Raw genomic sequence first — 19,010 nt, 5'->3', positions numbered from 1 at the left:
ATAGTTTATCTACATTTCAAACACATATAAAGGTCTTACAGTTGTATTTCTGACTGCAGGATCGTTTTTATACACTCATTGGTTTTTGTCACTTTTTTAAAACCTTTTTACGGTTAAAAAATGTTTGCCTCTATGTCTGTACAGAACAAAGCTGCTATTTTATTCTTTTCCTCTTTTGGATGTTATATATATATATATATATATATATATATATATATAATTTATAACATCCAAAATATATATATATATATATATATATATATATATATAAAGAAATCCTTCAGGTTTGGTATTTTATGGTCTCCACAACAGTCCATTTCTAATACCCTCAAACTGTTCAGAAAAATTCAAAATAAATGACAAAAAGTGACCCCCGAAAGGTTTTCTGCAACACTACATTTTGTTAATTGCCTTTTCTTTTTATGAAATGTTTCTTTCTCTATTTCTGGATGTCTATATTATTATTGTTATTATTATTATTATTATTATTATTATTATTAATAATATTATTATTTAGAATGGACACCTTGGCTCAGTCTGCGAGCGGAGCGTGTACTTTCTGCACCCCTTTTTTTGTATTTTATTGTCTAGCACTGCGCCTGGCATTGGCCACTAGGTGCGACTCGATCTCAGGTCAAAGTTAAGGCTTTGCTTTCTCCACACATTCTCACAACATCATCCTGTACTCCCCCTCCGCCTCCCCCCGCCTCCTTTTGAAGTCAGGATAAGTTCCAGTATACAAGATATTTACCAGATCTGGTATTTTAACCCATCCATGTCCTGCCTCGTTTTTTTTCGAATAGATAGGGCTAAATTAGGTTGTCTCGTTTGCCTTAATATATGCCAACCATCTTTTAACCGTTCCACTTCTACTCCCTCCTCTAGCACAGTGTTCCCTCTGCTGATTTCCTTTCTTCAGACTTATTGTTTAATGTTCATGACGACTGCTTCTTAAAACCAAATAAAGGATGGGTTAAAGTCCAGGGAAGGGAACGCATTTCAATGTCACGAATGGCTGAATACTGAAAGTGTTTTGAAGGACTTCTCCTCATGTCGCCTGGTGATTCCCCTCCCCCTTCTTTTATTTTATTTTTTTTTTCTGTAGAAGTGTTATTTATTTCTTTTTTTTAATTTTCCTTTGTGATATCAGTTTAAATCACTGTATAAATGCCCCATGATTCAGTATAAAGTTGGATTTTTTTGTATGCATTTTCTTTGGTGTCATGACTGGGGGACTTAAAACCTTTTCTTTTTTTTCCCCTTTAAGTATATCTACCTCACTCTTTTTAAATATATGTATGCGTATGGAAAACAAATACATCTCACTCTTTCTCTCTTTTTTTTTTTTTTTTTTTTTTTTTTTTAAACCCCCACAGGGATCTAGATAAACCTCACGAAGCGGACTAACACAGGAGATGGAATGGAAGTGTTGTTAAGTTAGCCCGGCCATTTCGGGGCCAGCGGGTTAAAGCTTTTAGAAAAAAAGGACCGCGTGTTTGCTCAAATTGAACAGCAGCCGTTAGTACGGTGTAGTTTTGCTCTCAGTGTTAAATGTAAATGGGTATTTATGTGAGGACGTCGACCTACACTGTATTTTAACCAAGGCAGGTGCAGTACGTGATAAGACAGGAGGCCAGGGCTCAACACCACACATTCCATCTCCAAACATAAATGTCACAACCTCAAATCCTCAAAAGACAAAAACTTTTAATTTTTCCTCTTCTAAAATGCTTTTATATAAAAGTCTAAAATAAAAAATTTATATACATATATATATATATAACGGGAAATATTTAAAAAGGGAAACTTTTTCATCACCTCCAATAAAACAATTTGACCTGCAGCCTGTGATGCTTCGAGCATACGGTGCAACTCCACCTCTCACTTTATTCCAAGCAAACAGATGGCATTCACTTTTTCAGAACAACAACAACAAAAACTAGATCAATACTGTGAATGTAACAAGGATAGTTGTGTACTTTCCATAAGATGGGGAAAGCAGCCTCCTACATATTTCTAACTTCTGTAGGAACCCCTAAATCAATGATTTCTACGTTGGAATCACAAGAGCAGTAAAACAGTGTCATTTTGTACCCTTGTAAACTCTTCGTGGTTATCTGAATGTCATCATCCCCCTTCCCCTTCCATCCCAGTCTACCTGCTGAATGCCAAGACATTCTGATTCATTTCCACTCCCGTTATCGGTGCCACTCCCTCACTGACTGTTCAGAGTTGTTTTGCTCTATCAAAAGTCAAGTCTGCGCCCCCCCTTTTTTTTGTCTGGCCCATTGTAACTGATACTTACAGTAATGCTGCTGGTTCAGTCACCTCAGTAGATCTTATTTTGTCACCCCAAAATAGGAGGAAAAAAAGAGAGAGAACAAGCGTGAAAAGGTGGCAAAGTAGCTTTTACATCTCAAAGCGTCTCATTAAAACAAACAAACAAAAAAAACCTCAGTGCTACTTTTTAACTCGCAATGGCTACTTGGCGAGCGTTAACTCAGTGCAAGGGCTGATGGGCTGGGAACATTAGATAATTTGCATTTATATGAATACCCAAAAGCAATAAGAAAAGAAAATGGGATCACAGATAGGCAACCAGGTAACTTCTAATGTGAAATTTGGGTGCTCAATTCAAGTTCTTGGTAAATAAAAAAATAGATAAAACTGTCTGATTGCTGCTTAATATCACAACGGTTTAAAAATCACCACTGACAAGCAAACAGCTTAGGTAGTTACTTAACATATCTATGCATTTCTGTTTTTGTTTTTTTGCTGTATTATGGTATATGTCAACTTTCCAGTTCTGAGAGTAGACACTGATCTGTTCTGAGGTGAATAGCTGTTGAATAACTAGTTACCATTAGATCACGAACCTGTCAAAGCTTACAACATTTACAATGAACTCGTGGACATGTATAGGACAGGGATGTTGCGTAGATTACGGGTAGTCACGGTGAAGAGTAATCATGGTTAGAAAAAGACGATAGTTTACAGCTTCACGCTATACTTTTTTTTTTTTTTTTTTGGCGTTACCTTAGGCTTAAACAGCATAAATATACACTACAGTTTAGTCGTCTTTCAACATTTCAATTCTTCAGAATGTTCTTCATGCAAATGTCAGGTTTATATAGAATGCATCAGTGCATTTAAACTGCAATAAGTTTGAGGTTCATCATCGTCATCATCATCATCCTGCGCCTCTGTTTTTAATGTTTTGCATTCCTGTACCTTCTGAGGGGGCCTTGGTCTACTACTACTATTACTTTATTATGATGCTTTCACAAAATCTGTGTGTTCATTACTTGATTGGGGAAAGAAATAATCAAAACGAAAAATCACTAGACTGTCTTCTTTCAAGCTCTATATCTGAGGCCTCAAAGTTTTTCACACCTATAGCTGAGATGGTGTATTTTTTTAAAACACCTTCTCCGAATATGTATCTGAGAATTTCTTGTATTTTCTTTCTCTTTTTTTTTTTTTTGCTGAAATTTTGAATAAATAAATGAATGAGAACTACGAATGCCTGCTATATTTAATTTTCCATTCACACCAATCAGTGGATATCTACTATAGATCACAATCTAACTCATTGACACAAAAGGGGGATCTATTGGTTTTGAATGCTCCTCCAGCTGTTCCAGGATCTTCTGAATGAGGGCCTGCAGCAGAGGCACCAGTCTGTCAGCTGAGGCCAAGATACCAGATGTGGGTACATGGATGAGGGCTGCTCTCCCCTGACTGTGATACAGTGAGCAGTAATATGCAAAATCGCACAGGTACCTAAAAAGAAGAAATCAGCCATTATCTCATATTCAAGAGTGACTCTTGATCATGCAGGAACACGTGCCTACCTGCCAGCATCTCTTGAATAAACTACATCCATCCCTGCTTGTCTGAAGTGCTTTGAGACTACCCTCATGTTAATGACTGACTCCAGCTTCTGTGGCCCCCCTTCGATGCAGCAGCGAGTCTCTGGACAGTAGCCGCAGACATCTCGGTCTTTGTAACCAGTGTTCTTCCCCGTTTGCTCCAAAATCACCACACTGGAGCCTCTGGCCAAACCAAGATGTACAGCAAACTGAAGTAAATGCACACAAATACAGAGTGAGTTATTCACCTTCTCTTATGGGGTGGGATTTCTTTATTAATCATGTTTCATGGTTGGAAGAAGCAGAATAATCATTCTGGAAATCTATTGACAGAATTAAATTTTAAAATAATAAGGTGATCAGTCTACAAGTCACATTTCGCTTTATTTTTACCTTTGGGTTAAGAGTGTGCCAGAGCTCACCAATAATTTTCTGGGTTTTCAAGTAACTCACTGGTAACTCCCTCACGTGGACTTCAACCTTCTCCCCCAGTCCGATCAGTTTCAACCCCTGCAATCATTTTTCAAATTTGTTATTTTCAGACTCAGTCAGCCGGTGGCGTTGATCGTTATTACCTTGGCGGCTTCCCAGCTGGTGTTGATCAAGAACTGTCGAAAAGGTCCAAAACCTTAAAAGTAAATCGAATTTGCCAGTTCAAAATAAAAGTCGGTCTGGTGCGATTATGAAGGACATGGACATTTACAGTTTACCTGTAACGACCACCGTTTCGCTTTTATTCATAGCCGAACCGAGTTCGCAGCGCCTATAACGGCAGACAGTTCACGGATTTCATGTAAGGATACTAAAACGTAGATAGATTTGCTTTAGCTGTCGCTATTCGTTTACTGTCCGCTTGGGGGCGCTCATCTCTGATAAATGTGATGCTTGTGAGGGTGATGTATTCAGGTGTCTCGGGAAAGTTATACCATCCAGTTTACAATCCAAGGACAAGTCATATTGAACTTAAAACAGCGAGACAGACAAGCATTTGTTCTCTCAATAACACTTACGGGCAATTTAGAATCACCAAAAGTCACCAACCCCACTAAGTGCATGTCTTTGAACTATGGGAGGAATCTGGAGAGAACATGAACAAAACCTTCTTGCTGTGAGGCAACAGTGCTACCCACTGCACCACTGTGTGCACATTGTATTTATCAATATTAACTACTTTCTTGCACAATCAAAGTTTACCTTTTACTTTTCTTCAACTTTCTTCAACTTAACCTTAAATCACTGTTGCACATTTACTTTAACTTATGTTGTTTATTTATTGTAGGGTGTTCTATTTTTATTCCTTATCCTGGTGCTGTAACACAATAACTTCCCATGTGGGGTGAAGAATCTATCGGTCTATTATGGCAAGTAAACAACAAAGGCAAGCACTTCATTGAAAGAGTAAATCTTCTGAATTAAAAAGTATTAGGGTAAAAAAAAAAGAGGTAATTAAAATTTAAAAAAGCAAAATGAAAAAGCAAATTTACCAAATCTGCAAACTAAACGGTTACAACATCAGTGGGAAAATGTTTTAAGTGTAACACACAATCTAAATAATATATGCAGTTAAATGTAGACTGACTTGTGGGAGAAAAAGCCAAAAGGTAAATGTAGCCAAAACCAATATACTGTATTTAAACCTCAATTACTATCATTTTTTAACTCGTGTACGTTTCTTTTTAGCTTGTTCTTTCTTTTATTTATAGTTGAGGTGAGTTTAGCATTTTAGTATTTCAGAGAGCACTTAAACGCAACATAACAACGGACAGGGACGGAGGGACACGCTCGGGACGCTCCTATGATGCAGCAAAGGACCCGCCCTCCTCCTCCTCCTCCTCCTGCACTTGTCAAAGGCCACCGATCACAAATTACATCACAGTCGCGCCCACGGACGCAGACGCAAATTGATGCCTGGAGAATCCATCTTCTAAATAATAAATAAAATCACCGGACATTTTTTTTCCATCTAACTTAACAGAGACAATTAGTTACCACAATGCTCCCTTTCAAGAGAACTTTTGAGAGCGAGAAGCACCAGCTGCAGGAGCTCAACAGCAGACTTGCCCAGTATCTATCCAGAACCAAGCAGCTGGAGCAAGAAAACGCGCATCTCATTGCTGAAATAAATAAACTGAGACAGGTGAGGACTACCGGATGGGAAACTAAGTACAGGGCTGAGATGCAGGACCTGCGGAGAATGGTGGGGCAGCTGTCGTTTGAAAAGTCCCAGGCTGAGATGGAGAGGGAGAAGCTATGGCGGGAGTTGCAGATGATCCAGAGTCTGTGCAGCGAGCAGACCGATGTGTGCCGGGACGTCAGCGGCGAACTAAAGAACTGTGAGAAGGAGCTTCATCACGCTCACAAAACCAACAGCGAACTCCAGCAGCGGCTGCTGCAACTAGAAAACGAGTATAAACGCTTAGAGGATGCACACAGGGAAGAGGTGAGCCGCGTTTGCCGTCAGGTGGAGTCCCGAGTGGCACCCATCATCAGGCAAACTTATCGTGGGCCTCCGGTGGTCTCCGTGGAAGAGGTGCAGGAGTATGCCCACGGTATGTCCGAAGGATGGATTCAGACCTTCGAAATGTACCAGAAGACGGTAGAAGACATGGAGCAGTCAATTAAAGCGGACCAGGCAATGCTGAACGACCTACAGAGGGAAAAAATGCGGTATGCGTCCGAGTTGGACAAATTACGCACGGAGGCAGAAAAACAAGGGCAGATTCAAATACGACTTGAGGAGCAACTGATGCACATGCAGGAAAAATTCCGTGTGGACTTCAGTCAGTATCAGGTAAGGACGAATTTATTGTGCTACAGTAGAAGAAATGTTTAATTTGGCGTTGTTCGATTTTTTTTTTGTCAAAATTAAACAAACAAAACCCCACCAGTTTTAGTAAATCCTGCAGAACAAGCTCTCATTTTGGAGAGGGGGGAGCGGCGTGTCCCTTGTTGCCCTGCCACACCCACTGTCCTTAAAGGTACTCATGCAGCTGCAGCTGACAGTGGCTGCTACAAATGGTTTCGATCTTTCTGCCTTTGAGTAACACAATTGTCCGCAAAAGTGAAATTTGATTATGTGAAATTTATATAAGACATTTTTTATATATACGCTGCATCATTCTGGCGTCTGTACCAAAACACTACACAATAAATAAGGAGGGGTCATTATTCAACAGTGAGCAAGGCCTGTCAAGTTTATGTACCCATAACTAAAACATATGGATTGTGCACAACATTTGACGTCAGTATACCAGGACAGCATAGCTCCATTAGCTGGACAAACGCTATACTTCCGCCCTAGTACCATCCAACTGCTAGATTACACCAGCCACTTAAACCAATTAGCTGTCAGACTGACAAATCCTTATTAGCCTTCTGAAAAAGCAGGCCACTCAGTTACAAACCACTTCTCTTTCCACCCACTGCAGGTCTGTCTTCATGTCTTCAGTAAAGTCACACCAAATACATTCCTCTGTTTATCTGTATGTATGTAAGGAAGGCGAATGTTAACATGTACTGGAGAGGGTTTATGCACAGTGCACAGCACTACTTGAGAGGACACGCCTAAAAACTTCAGATCTGTTAAGAGCACTAAAAGCTGCAGTGAGATGGATTATGGTTTCCTGTTTTTGCTTTTTTCCCCCTACCATCAGATGACTATTGAACAGCTGGAGCATGAGAGGAATGTGATGGCTGACGTTATAGCACAAAAAATGAGAGAGCATCAGCAGCTTCTCCAGGTGAAGATGGATCTGGGAATGGAGGTTGCTGCTTACAGGTGATGAGACCATTTAGTTTGTTCATTTTTTGTCTAAATAAATGAAATGGATATTTTATAATGTCACGTCAAGTATAAGTCTTTTCCCAGGAGCCATTTTTACTTGTGTTAGCATGAAAAGCACAGATGGCACGAATAAAAACACTATGAGAGACAATCAGCAGTCAGCCGTTGTATATTCAACTCTTCAGTAAGCCTTTATTATATGATATGAACCATACCTGGGTGCTAGAACCAAATCAGGAGTATGTGCTTCACTGCTTCCCTTACTGAATGTCTTCGATAGAAGAAGTACATGTGGAGTGTTAAATGTTTCCGAGCCATGTTTAATACAAGGAAAAGCTGTCAGATGCTTTTTGCAAAGGTGTTGCTAACAGTCAGTCTACTTTAAAAAGTGTAAGCTACAACAATTTTGAAAGATTTTTGTGTTGTTCATGAAGAACTCCTTTGGGGAATGAGCGCATGTGAAAACAGAGACAGTACTGGTTATTTGTTTGGAATCATTATTTCTTTGTTTTCTGAAGAAACAATTGTAGAAAACATTGTAGAAACAATGGCTAAAATGTAGGTGGTTTCTTTATTCTGAGATATTTCTATGGTTTTGAAATCGGATTACTGTTTAAACCAGCCCAAATACTTCCTCAAGTTAATCTTAACTCAATTAACTTCATAATTTACATAAGGAGACATAATTTGCTTGCTCGTTCCTGGTTTTGGCACTAATTGCTCAAATCTAAGATCTCAAACAAAAGTCATATTAAGCTTATATAGCTTGGATTCATATTTTTCATTGTTCACTCACACCCCACCTGCAGTGGCTCCATGCACCAACAGTGAAGACTGCTATACACTTTGAAAACATCTGAGCTGCTTAACTGAAAATTAGTGTCTGACAAGGTTACATAAATACTACAAATACTATAGATGATTCTTAAGTAAAGCTGTTAGAACATATTGTGTGAAGGAGGACTGATTTTATAAGGAATAACTTGTCTTATAATAGCACTCAATGTCTTGCCTTTATGTTCATGACACAGGGAGATGCTAAGACATTTTAACTGTGTGTCAAAGTTCTTTATAAAACAGTGGGTAAACACTGTACTGGAATGTTATATCGATGTACCCTTGACATATCATAACCTCTTGCCTCATATTGGCGCACATTTAAACATACTTTTATCAAAGATGGTGAGGGATATTAGCATTTTACAAGGAAACACCTTAGAAGATTATGTGCTTTAGCTTGTCTCTATATGGCAGGCTCTCCGCAGGCACATCTGGTTTGTTTTGAACTTTTGGAATAGACAGAATACCTTATTAGAGACGTGGCAGCAGCATTTGTTTTTGTATGTGTCACGTGTCCGTTTTTGCTCTGGGATTCACAGGGAAGCATAGACAGCCATGCTTTGTGGGCGTTATTTTTAGGTCAGTCTTTCGGAAGGCACTCTCCAGAGAAGTTACTCGTTTCATTTGCTGTTGTATGTCTGTTGAAGGATGGCCAAGGAAAGGTGAGCTGTTTCAGATACTAGTAATGCATCTATATTAAATGACGGTGACTTATTTGAATTTTTAAGACTACTACCCTATATGGTCAGGTACAGGATTCATGCCTTCTCGTAAGCCAGTTGAGTTTAGTTTGAGAGGGTTGAAATGGCAGAGCTGAAGGATGTACACGATCCCGTGAGGTACTTGTCTTTGATATTTTGAAAATATTTGGGAAGAAATTACCTTGACTTATGACTTTTTTGCCCCTGTCTTCATATGTAATTTGCCTTGTCTCTGTTCAGGGCTCTGCTGGAGGGTGAGAGAATCGGTCTGCAAGATGCTCATAAGAGAGTGAATCAACATCAAAGAGAAAGAATAATAGGTATGTTTTTATTGATGTGATGATGATGAGAAAACACTGCAAGACTGGTTTCTACTTGGATAAATCATCATATACACATTTATTAAGCAAAATTGAAAATAAAATGTCAATCCATCAAATAATTATTACTAATTAATTCTTTACTAATTACTTCTGACTTAGATATCAAGATGCCTGCCCAACGCTATACTCCAAGAGCTTCCACCTTAACCACCAAACAGCACATGGATATCAGGTACACGCCCTCGACTTCAAGCCTGAGAAGATCCCCCATGCCTTCCTCTGGGTCCATAAGTCCGTCTAGGGTCATCCCTATTTCAGTTACAGGAAGAGCTCGCCATCAGAGTCCGGCATCCAGAAGGGATATGATCTCATTTAACAAAGCTCGGGCAGCTGCTTCTGCCTCTGCTACTACCATTACCACCACCAGCACTACAACCAAAGATAAGCAAGCAGGCCATAGTGAAAACCAAGTCAGTCGGAGTGCACCAAAAAGAACAGCAGAAGAGCAGACCGTGAAACTCATCTGGCTCCCACACACAGAGGGCCAGATGAGTCCTGACAAGTCTTCTACTCCTGATACCAAATCAGTAAGAGTGGTGTCATCATCAATGAAGAGCCTAGTTACGGAAACCGAGACAGAAAGCAAGAAGTATGTGTCAGATGAAAAAGAAAAAGGCCCCGTTGTCGACGGCGAGGTCAAAGACAAAGGAAGAACAGAGTCTACAATAGGCCCAGCTGAGAAAAAGATATTAGACTCTGTGTCTGTAGAAGAAATAATTGAGAAAGTGATAAAACCAGCAGGTTTGGAAGCCAAGGTCTGTTCATCAGGAGATTCAAAAGTCAGATATCACGTGGAGAAAACTGAGCAGGAGGATGGCACGACTAAAACACAGATCGTGCTCGAGTCCAAAGTGGAGGAAGAGCTGGATGTTTCTCAGGACTATGCCCTGGAAGAACTGCTGAAACAAGGTGTGAAGAAAGTGTCACTAGAGGACATCAAGGACACAGCAACAGGAAGCATGGTCAAGAATCTGCTGAGTGGCTTGCAGGGAGGAGAGGACTTACAAAATAAGTCAGTCAATGTGGAAATCATCGAGGAACCAGTGGAGTCTTACAGTGATGAAGAATTTGAGGCTGAGCAGAAGTCCGGGTTGACTTTTCATGAGCCTTCGGCATATTTCCAAGTTGAGGAGCCAGAAAATATCCCTCATGGCATTCAAGATAGCAGGGGTGATGATAATGTGGTGAAATCCAACACAGATGAGCCACAGTTTGGATCTGTACAAGTCCAAGAGGTCTCTAGAGAGAGTGAATCTCCACATTTCTCCCATGATCAAGAGTCTCATGAATATTTTGTCTCCACACCAGATGAAAATCTTTCTGAATCTGAGGAGGGTGGTGGGATAACCTCATATGGCCATTATGGAATTGTAGATGATCTGTCGGATGAGAGGTATTATCAAGATGATGGCCTTCCCCAGAAAAAAGTGACTGTAGAAGAAAGTGATGAATATGAGTTTATGTCAGGTGACCGGTCGTTTGCCAAAGAGAGTTTTCCAGAGTGCATAATAGAAGAAGAGGTTCGGGTCTCACCTATAGTGCAAGAGTCAGTGCTTGAGTACCTGAGAGAAGACTCTCTGGAGCCCAAAGAGCAGCTGAAAGGAGCTCTTGAGAAGCTACAAAGTTCAGTGTCGGGACCACTGAAAGAGGAGTTAGCTTTCCTCACCAAAGTGAGTAGTGAAAGTCCAGAGAATGTGGCCGTCGATGTCAAAAAAGTGGAACAGTCCACTGACAATGGAACCATGACTATAGTTGCAGAGCTAAATGTTTCTCAAACCCTGGAAGAATCTGGGCTGCTGGAAGGAGATGACCTATCTGAAGATCAGATCATGGCTGCGCTCAAGTCTTCTAACATAGGGATCGAGAAAGCCTTCCAAAGTGGGGCGGGAGGAGGATACAGCATTAGAGTTTCCAGAGAAGATAATGTTGCTCATAGTGTGGAGTACGGCGACTTCAGCGACAAAGGAGAATCTGCATCTGAAATCAGTGAGAAACATTTTAAACTGGGGCCATCAGACAAGTCATTTGCCTTCCAGATGGATGTACACGGTGGCCATGATGAGGCTGCCTCAGAGCAAGAGCTGCAGCCTCCAGTCCTGGAGATGCCAGTGAAGATTTCACAGGAGAAAAGAATCGCAACAGTTTACCTTGAAAGCCCTTCCAATGACTAAGAACTAAATCAATTTTTTTTTTTCAATTGAATAATTTCCAGTGCATTACGGTATGTTTACTTAAACATACAGAGCTTATACTAATGGTGATTGCAGGAACTGTATTCATGCTATTTTTCAAGCAAACAAGCATACTTAGAATACATAAGACTAGATTACCTAAAACAGAGTACAATTGGGACAAAAATAGCTATTTAGTTCAAAGTATCTGATTTTCATATATGAATTTTTCTTTTTGCTATTGACTGCAGAGATCCCATTGCTAAAATACTCCATACTAACTACTGTGGACTAGATTGTGTAAGGATTGAAACATCTACATATTGTAGCCAATGCTGTGTGCTGTACTAGTATGTTTGGCTTTTCATAAGGTGCAGTTTGAACATCCTTGATTATTCTCTTTATAGTGCTCCATTTTGTACTAACCTACACTTTACAGCTTAAGCAGCTCATTCTACAGTTTACAGCATATAATCCACCCAGCCATCATGTCGTGGCTGTACTTGCCATGATGTTAAGTCTCCTTGGTCAGCATTTATTGCTCTCCGGGTTACAAGGTGCTGTGCACTGTTTGCAGAGTAGGGCTTTAATTTTTTATGTTTTGAGCACCTCTACAAAATGGAATGATGTTAGTACACAGCACATGCTGGAACACAGTGGTTTATATTAACAAGTCATTGCTAACATGTGTACAAGACTGTTGACCTTGTGACTGAGGATAATATCATGAGAGTTTCAAAAAAAAAAAAAAAAAAAAATATCCATTAGAATTTGTCTTTACAAAGCTCTTGAATGCATAGCAAAGTTTGGTATTGCTGGATTATTTAACCTCATAATGGCACATTACATAATTTGATTTCTTGGGGTTTCTAGGGACGGTGTGGTGGTTAGCACTGTTACCTCACAGCAAGAAGTTCCAGAGTTTGACTCTACCAACTGGCTGGGGCCTTTCTGTGTGGAGTTGGCATGTTATGGCTTGTGTTTGCATGGTGCTCCAGCTTCCTCCCACAGTCCAAAGACATGCAATTATTGGGGTTAGGTTAACTGATTATTCTGAATTGCCCATGGGGGTAAATGTGTATCCTGCGTCTTGCCCTATGACAGCTGGGATAGGCTCCACCCCCCCACCCAGAAGCATGTTTTTAAAAAATAAAACAAAAGGTCTATTTTAACATGTGTCAAACATTTCTAAATTGCAAACAGTTAAAATTTTGTTTTGAGCATGTAATTGGGGGTAACACTGCATTTGGAATTGGTGCCATTTAGAATTCCAAACATGGCTGTCAGGTTGAAAACAATATCCTGATAAAACGATTAAAGTAGCAGCAGAGGTGTTTTGCATTAAAAGGATGTAGCAGTGATGAAAATGTAATCACACATAGGTTTGATCTTTGTCATGTATAGCACTTATGGCTTGTCCACAGCTGTTGGCTTTCAGTGTTGGCTTGAAGGATTCAACTTTGCTCTGACCTACAAGTGTGTTTATAATCGCACCTATTTTTGGATCATCAGCTTAGCACTGAGTGTTGACTAGAGTTTGTTGTGTTGTGTATGCGTTACAGAGACAGAAATGAAATAGCATGTGTACCGTCTGGTTATATGTCTTGCTTATTTTCTCTAACAGCGGCTGTATAATTTACTTCTAACTACTGAAAAGTCTTTGCAAGTCGACTTTCTGGTATGATGGTAAAGCAATCCAAAAATACAACATCTGGCATGAATGCCATGCTTTTACAAATAAAATAAATCAGAAGTCATTAGCAATCTACAAAAAGAACCCTTCATTTCATGGATTTGTTGTGATTTCATCCTTAAACTCAAACACTACTATATCAGTGCACCTAAAGTGTTTGTTATTAATCTTCATGCGGTTATTATCTTCATTAGTGAATGAGTGACTAATACAGTGTTTAATAAAGGTCAAATGGAGAGACTGAAATCATTGATTTATTCTGAATTCTATTGAGAACATTGCTTACGTTGGCATTAATTCCAGTCCTTAGATGAAAACTGCCCCAATATTATAACATCATTAAAAATATTATGAGTATGTTTTGTTTGAGTATTTATTCAGACTTTACTTTCTTCACCTAAAGTGCAAATTGACAAAAAATCAAGTACTGCCAGATGACAAAAACTGTTTAGGTGCGGTAGTTAGTGACTGGTGAGGACTGTCAGATTTCCTAATAGAAGAACACTGTCATTATTTCACAAATTTACCTAGCCAGCCTGTCCACAGCTTTTTTTTTTACTGCTGTGGTCTTCCTGTGCTGACGCCCATACAAGGATCTCTGGATTTCAGGCACTACACACGGGAAAAAAGATAGCTGAGAGAGTGGTCAATGGAAGATAAGTGTTGAAACTCAAACTCGGAGGGGAAGCGCCACTTCCTAGCAACATGTGAACACACTAAACATACCAAAATAACCACTGTAGCTGTCCAAGGTTTAGATAACACCTGTGCCGACTGCCCAGAGTGTCAGATCAACAAGCAGGATTTGATTTATTATGAAGACCCATCAGCAATCTGCTGTAAAATAAAGACTCGGTATGAGCCAGTTGTTGTTCTCTATATAGTCTAATTATGAGAGAGAAATAAGCAACTTCATAAGAAACTGTTATATAAGTCCCCCACCCAAAAAACCCCAAATCAAAACCTTCATCAGTAAACACGTATATGATTACACAATGTGCCCACACAAAGTGACACAGCAGACATGATGAATGGCTGTCAGCCATTTCTAGAATCACCATAAATAACAGTTGAAGAGGGCTTTATTAAAGCAGGGAAAGGAAGAGTGAAAAGTTACCCTCCTCACCAGGGAAAGTGAAACACAGCTAATCTGGAACAGATCCATTTGGCCTCCTGAATGTTTTCACTGTTGCTAAGGTTGATGTAATGGAAGGCCCTTTTTTTCCGCTGCACTTCAGAGGAAGGGGAAAAATGTCAAAAGCGTAGCTGTATGTGGGCTATTGTTCTCTTTGTTTTCAAAACTTCTTATGCATTGTATCTGCTACACAAGCCAGCTTAACTTCGGAAAAGAAAAAGTTTCTCATTTTGAGTGATGTCATGAGGAAAGCAGTAAAAATAAACACTCCGGGCATATCTGCTCTCTGTCAGAAAGGTTACCACTTGAACGGCGAACAGAGAAGAGTGAGCCCTGGTGTTCCATGTCATACTTGGACCCCAACTCTGCACTTTAACAGCAATAACACAGCAACATAGCAACCAGGCTCCTTCACTTAGAGGCATGTCATTACTAGTGTGGAGCAATCCCCCCTTTCCCGGTATATTTTAGTACCAGTGTTCTGTCGCTGGCAGAGCTGAGCTCATGTGGCAAATAATATACAGCATGTTAAAAAAAACCCTCATTACATAAGGAATAAAGAAAACCTGTAACAGCTATGAAAAGAGAAATTGAATTAAATGAACTAAAGAGCTGCTGTTTATTCAGTGCTTGTGTGGTGATTGACACGGAAATGCCACTTTTGTTTCAAAGGACATAAAGAAATACCACACTAATTGGGGTCAGCCTCCTATTAATTGAAAACAGTTAGCATACTGTAATTTCCTTCCCAAAAGTGTGTTGCCCATCTGCCAGACTCCATCCAAACCGAAGAAGCACAAAGTCACTCTTCGTGATATTTTACACCAGGGAGGGGAGCTCTGCACACTGCAACCTTCCAAGATTAGCATGCAACTCTGATAACGTTGAGCTCTAGAGGGATGGTGGAAATAGCTCATCTCAAAATGACTAGATATTCTGAAATGACCTCTCGCCTTCTCACTGGCAGAGGTGATGACACCTACTGACCTTTTATTAAAATTCTGTGATGTCACGTTCAATGACAGTAAGTAGTCCTCTGTCAGGCATTACACCTACACAGGTGTTAACCAAGACAAATATGTGCTCTGTAACACATGATTATTGTCAGTGTCCTGTAAGCCTGGGTTATTCTGCCCTCGGTCATCTCCACACATCCAATCAGCTGAAGGGTATCGGCTACCTCAGCACTCAGGTCACCGAATGCAGATCTTTTAAAATCAAGAGACCATCCTTGGATCTCTGCACATTTCTACAGTGGTACAACAGGTGAATAACTTCTTATTTCCAACTTTATCTCCAGATAAAGCAAGTAAATAATGAAACTTTAAGGGAATTCATCTTTTTTAACATTTGTATGACATTATGTGCCTGAAAATAATCTTATGGAAATCTGGCTGTCTTATAGAGATCATAGTTTGTGAGTGGACGTAACCTGTTTTTGTCTATTATTAAGGAGAAAGTGACAGAAGTCATCCTGGGCAACAAGAAAACCGGGATCCTGTGGACCTACAGAGTTCTTGTATGCTTTTAAAGTTTGATCAAATTAGTGACTTGCAGAGTCTAAAACAGCAAAGGGGAAAACACACACACACACACATAAAACACACACATTTGACAATAACTGATTCTGAAAACTTGGCAGCGCTAGCTAATACCTTCAATATGAGCACCTTAATAGTGAGATCAGTTGTTTTGGGGTTGTAACTAAGAAATCTTTGTATTCTCTTTACACTTTCCAGATGTTATGCTTTATATGGCTACAGTAGAGAATAGATTGTCCATTGTTGACATTAGTGATACTGAGAAGGTCTTCAAAAAGGCTACTATAAAGCTGGATTCTGTATTACACCATTTGACATATAGACAGTGGGATATTTAAGTCCCAATTAACTTCTCTGGCCCAGCCTGTGTCTGTGAATAGACTTACCATTGTGATGGGGTTCTGCTGCAACAGAAAGGATGAAGGCCAGGCTGTGGGAGATCTGAGCCCCTCCAACTCCTCTAGGCCATGACTCACAGCTATGGCATGAGCCTAACGGAAACATGCACATGAAAAAATGAGAAATCGCATACTACCAAGTAAGAGTTGAACGAAGACTGGCAAATAACATCACTATCCCAGGAAGCAGTTGTGTTTGTATATGCTGTGCAGAAGAATTGTATATAATGTGCAAGTTGTGTAAACTTGAGTCCGCTTGCCTTGGAAACATGCTCTGTGGCCTTGGCCCTGTTTAATAGTGGCCATGTCCCTATAGACAGAGCAAGTCCTCTCTGGATTACTACAGTCCATCAGCAGTTGCAGGGACTTCTGACACTGGCTTAAAGCTTTCTTTGGTTTGTTCTGTCTCTTATAGATTCTACAGAGAAAGACATGCAAATACCCAGATTGACAGGAAGTTACTCAATGTTCTCCTGAGTCTATGTTTCATATGCATGCAGTCCTTAGTCATTTTGATTGCCCATACCATAAACCAACTATGTTAGGATATAATTAGGATGTTGAATTATATCCACAAGAAATCTGTGGTATGTCTTTGCATTATGGAACAATGATCATCCTGGTATAGAACTGTGCAGGTGATAAGAGTACACTGAAACCATTGCATCTTTGTGTCTGTATATTCTATGTCTGGCATTGTACTTTGATTTCCATCTAGAATATCATCAAAGCAAAAACTATTACTAATAGCGCAATTAGTAAACTGCCAGAAAATTAGTGTCTAGTATATAACAAAAAACATTTTACTTTAATACTATGAGCCTGTTTAATAACACTAAAGTACCTACACGGTGTCTAGCCCAGCTGAGGCCTTGCAGAGAGAAAAAAAAGAGCTTTGGCTGATGGTTCCAGTTGAGGCTTGGTGCAGTGCAGACAATAATAGGGAAATGTGCCTTTTCAACTCTTTTTGTTGCATCTATTCACAAGTTAAATGCTACACTCTTGGTAGCACTGCTAATTAAACTCTCATTTAAGGATGTCTAAATAAGTGGAGATTCTTATAGCCTCAGTGGAAACTACACTTTCAGTAATGACAGAACGGGGTAGCTTGGAAGTTTAATGTGCTTATATACCAATTTGTAGCCCATTTGTTATTGGGTGCTTTTTTATTTTGCATGTTTGTTTATTTTTTTTTTATTGACATGTGGTCAGAAGTTATATACACTCATCATTGGCATGGATTTCATCGTAATTTTGGATTTTCAATCATTTCTTTGAGTTTTCAGGATGGAATAATTGCACAGCATACATCTTTCAATGACTTACAAAAAACAAGAATCTGATGCACAAGTCTGAAATAATTTTGGATTTTTTCTAATTTACACAGAGTCAAAAGCATACATACAGGCTCAAATTGTCACGGGGTGCCGAGGCAGGCCGTGTGTAAATATAAATGGACCCAAGATGCAGACTGCTAAGTGGTGAGCGAGCTTTATTAACCAAAGAGTGACACAAACGGAGATAAGGTGGACAAAAAACCAAAACCTAAGAGTAAACTAAACTGGGAAAAGCTAAGCAAAAACAAACCTGAAACATGAAACGGAGATGCAGGGAGAACACACGAGAACATGGAGGGTAACAACGCAAACGAACCAGCAACCAACAGAGGCAGACACGAGGTTAAAATACACAGAAGGATAACGAGGGAATGAGACACAAAAGGAGGGCACAGCTGGAAGTAATCAGACCTGACGAGACAGGGGAAAAGTAAACTGAACACACTGAAAACAGACACGGACCTTCAAAGTAAAACAGGAAACACATACACGTAATGACATAACACACCAACTTAACACAGACTGGGGGGGACAGAACATAGGAACGTGAACCATGAAACAGAAGAGTACAAACACCCAAGATAACCAAAACCACAGAATAATAATAAACTAAAACATAAACACGGAGTCACGGACTCCGGATCATGACACAAATACAGGTTCTTCCTTCTCTTGCCCCAACCAGTAGCGGGGGCGAGCCTCATTCTGCCAGAGATTTCTTCCCGTTAAAAGGGAGTTTTTCCTCATAGGAGTTCATATGATTGTTGGGTTTTTCTCTGTATGAATTATTGTAGGGTCTACCTTGCAATATAAAGCACCTTGAGGCGACTGTTGTTGTGATTTGGCGCTGTATAAATAAAATTGAATTGAAATGATATATATACACAAATATTATATATACATATGAGAGCTAATACTTACTTTAAACAGAATTTAAAATTATTTTTTTAACTTTAATAACGAAGAACATTAAAACATTGCTGTTGGCCACATGTCGGCAAAGTTATGTGACATTAGCGATATTTGTACTAACTTGGTTTTAAAGCCTTTACTTTAAAATATACGCCGTTCAATAGTTGACCTTAATCTGACAGAGAATGTGATGATTTCATGGATATTTAAAGTAAGCACTGAGAGAAATGTAGTAATGCCAAC

General features: G+C 39.6%; 2 protein-coding genes across 6 annotated transcripts; one reads left to right on the top strand and one right to left on the bottom strand.

Moving 5' to 3' along the window:
* Nucleotides 1-2,391: 2,391 nt before the first annotated feature.
* On the bottom strand, nt 2,392-18,378 carry pgpep1l (pyroglutamyl-peptidase I like). Of its 5 annotated transcripts, none has more exons than XM_019361591.2 (5): nt 18,106-18,378; nt 16,507-16,611; nt 4,266-4,382; nt 3,855-4,081; nt 2,392-3,783 (listed from the first exon to the last, which is right to left on the bottom strand). In XM_019361591.2, the coding sequence occupies exons 1-5, from the start codon at nt 18,112-18,114 to the stop codon at nt 3,585-3,587; spliced, it is 657 nt and encodes a 218-aa protein (XP_019217136.1). In that variant the 5' UTR covers nt 18,115-18,378; the 3' UTR covers nt 2,392-3,584. The 5 variants fall into 5 exon arrangements, with proteins under 5 accessions (XP_019217136.1, XP_019217138.1, XP_019217139.1 ...); XM_019361593.2 differs by having other exon boundaries at nt 4,326-4,382; XM_019361594.2 differs by lacking the exons at nt 16,507-16,611; nt 18,106-18,378 and adding exons at nt 4,448-4,500; nt 4,583-5,291 and having other exon boundaries at nt 4,326-4,382.
* synm (synemin, intermediate filament protein) lies at nt 5,462-13,801 on the top strand. Its single transcript, XM_003440600.5, has 4 exons — nt 5,462-6,663; nt 7,526-7,650; nt 9,438-9,517; nt 9,680-13,801. Exons 1-4 carry the CDS (start codon nt 5,866-5,868, stop codon nt 11,749-11,751), a joined length of 3,075 nt encoding a protein of 1,024 aa, XP_003440648.1. The 5' UTR covers nt 5,462-5,865; the 3' UTR covers nt 11,752-13,801.
* Nucleotides 18,379-19,010: the final 632 nt, after the last annotated feature.

Source organism: Oreochromis niloticus, linkage group LG7, assembly GCF_001858045.2.
Source record: "Oreochromis niloticus isolate F11D_XX linkage group LG7, O_niloticus_UMD_NMBU, whole genome shotgun sequence".
NCBI classification, from domain to species: domain Eukaryota; kingdom Metazoa; phylum Chordata; class Actinopteri; order Cichliformes; family Cichlidae; genus Oreochromis; species Oreochromis niloticus.
Note: the sequence above shows the minus strand (reverse complement) of the source record. Positions and strands in the feature narration are given on the sequence as shown.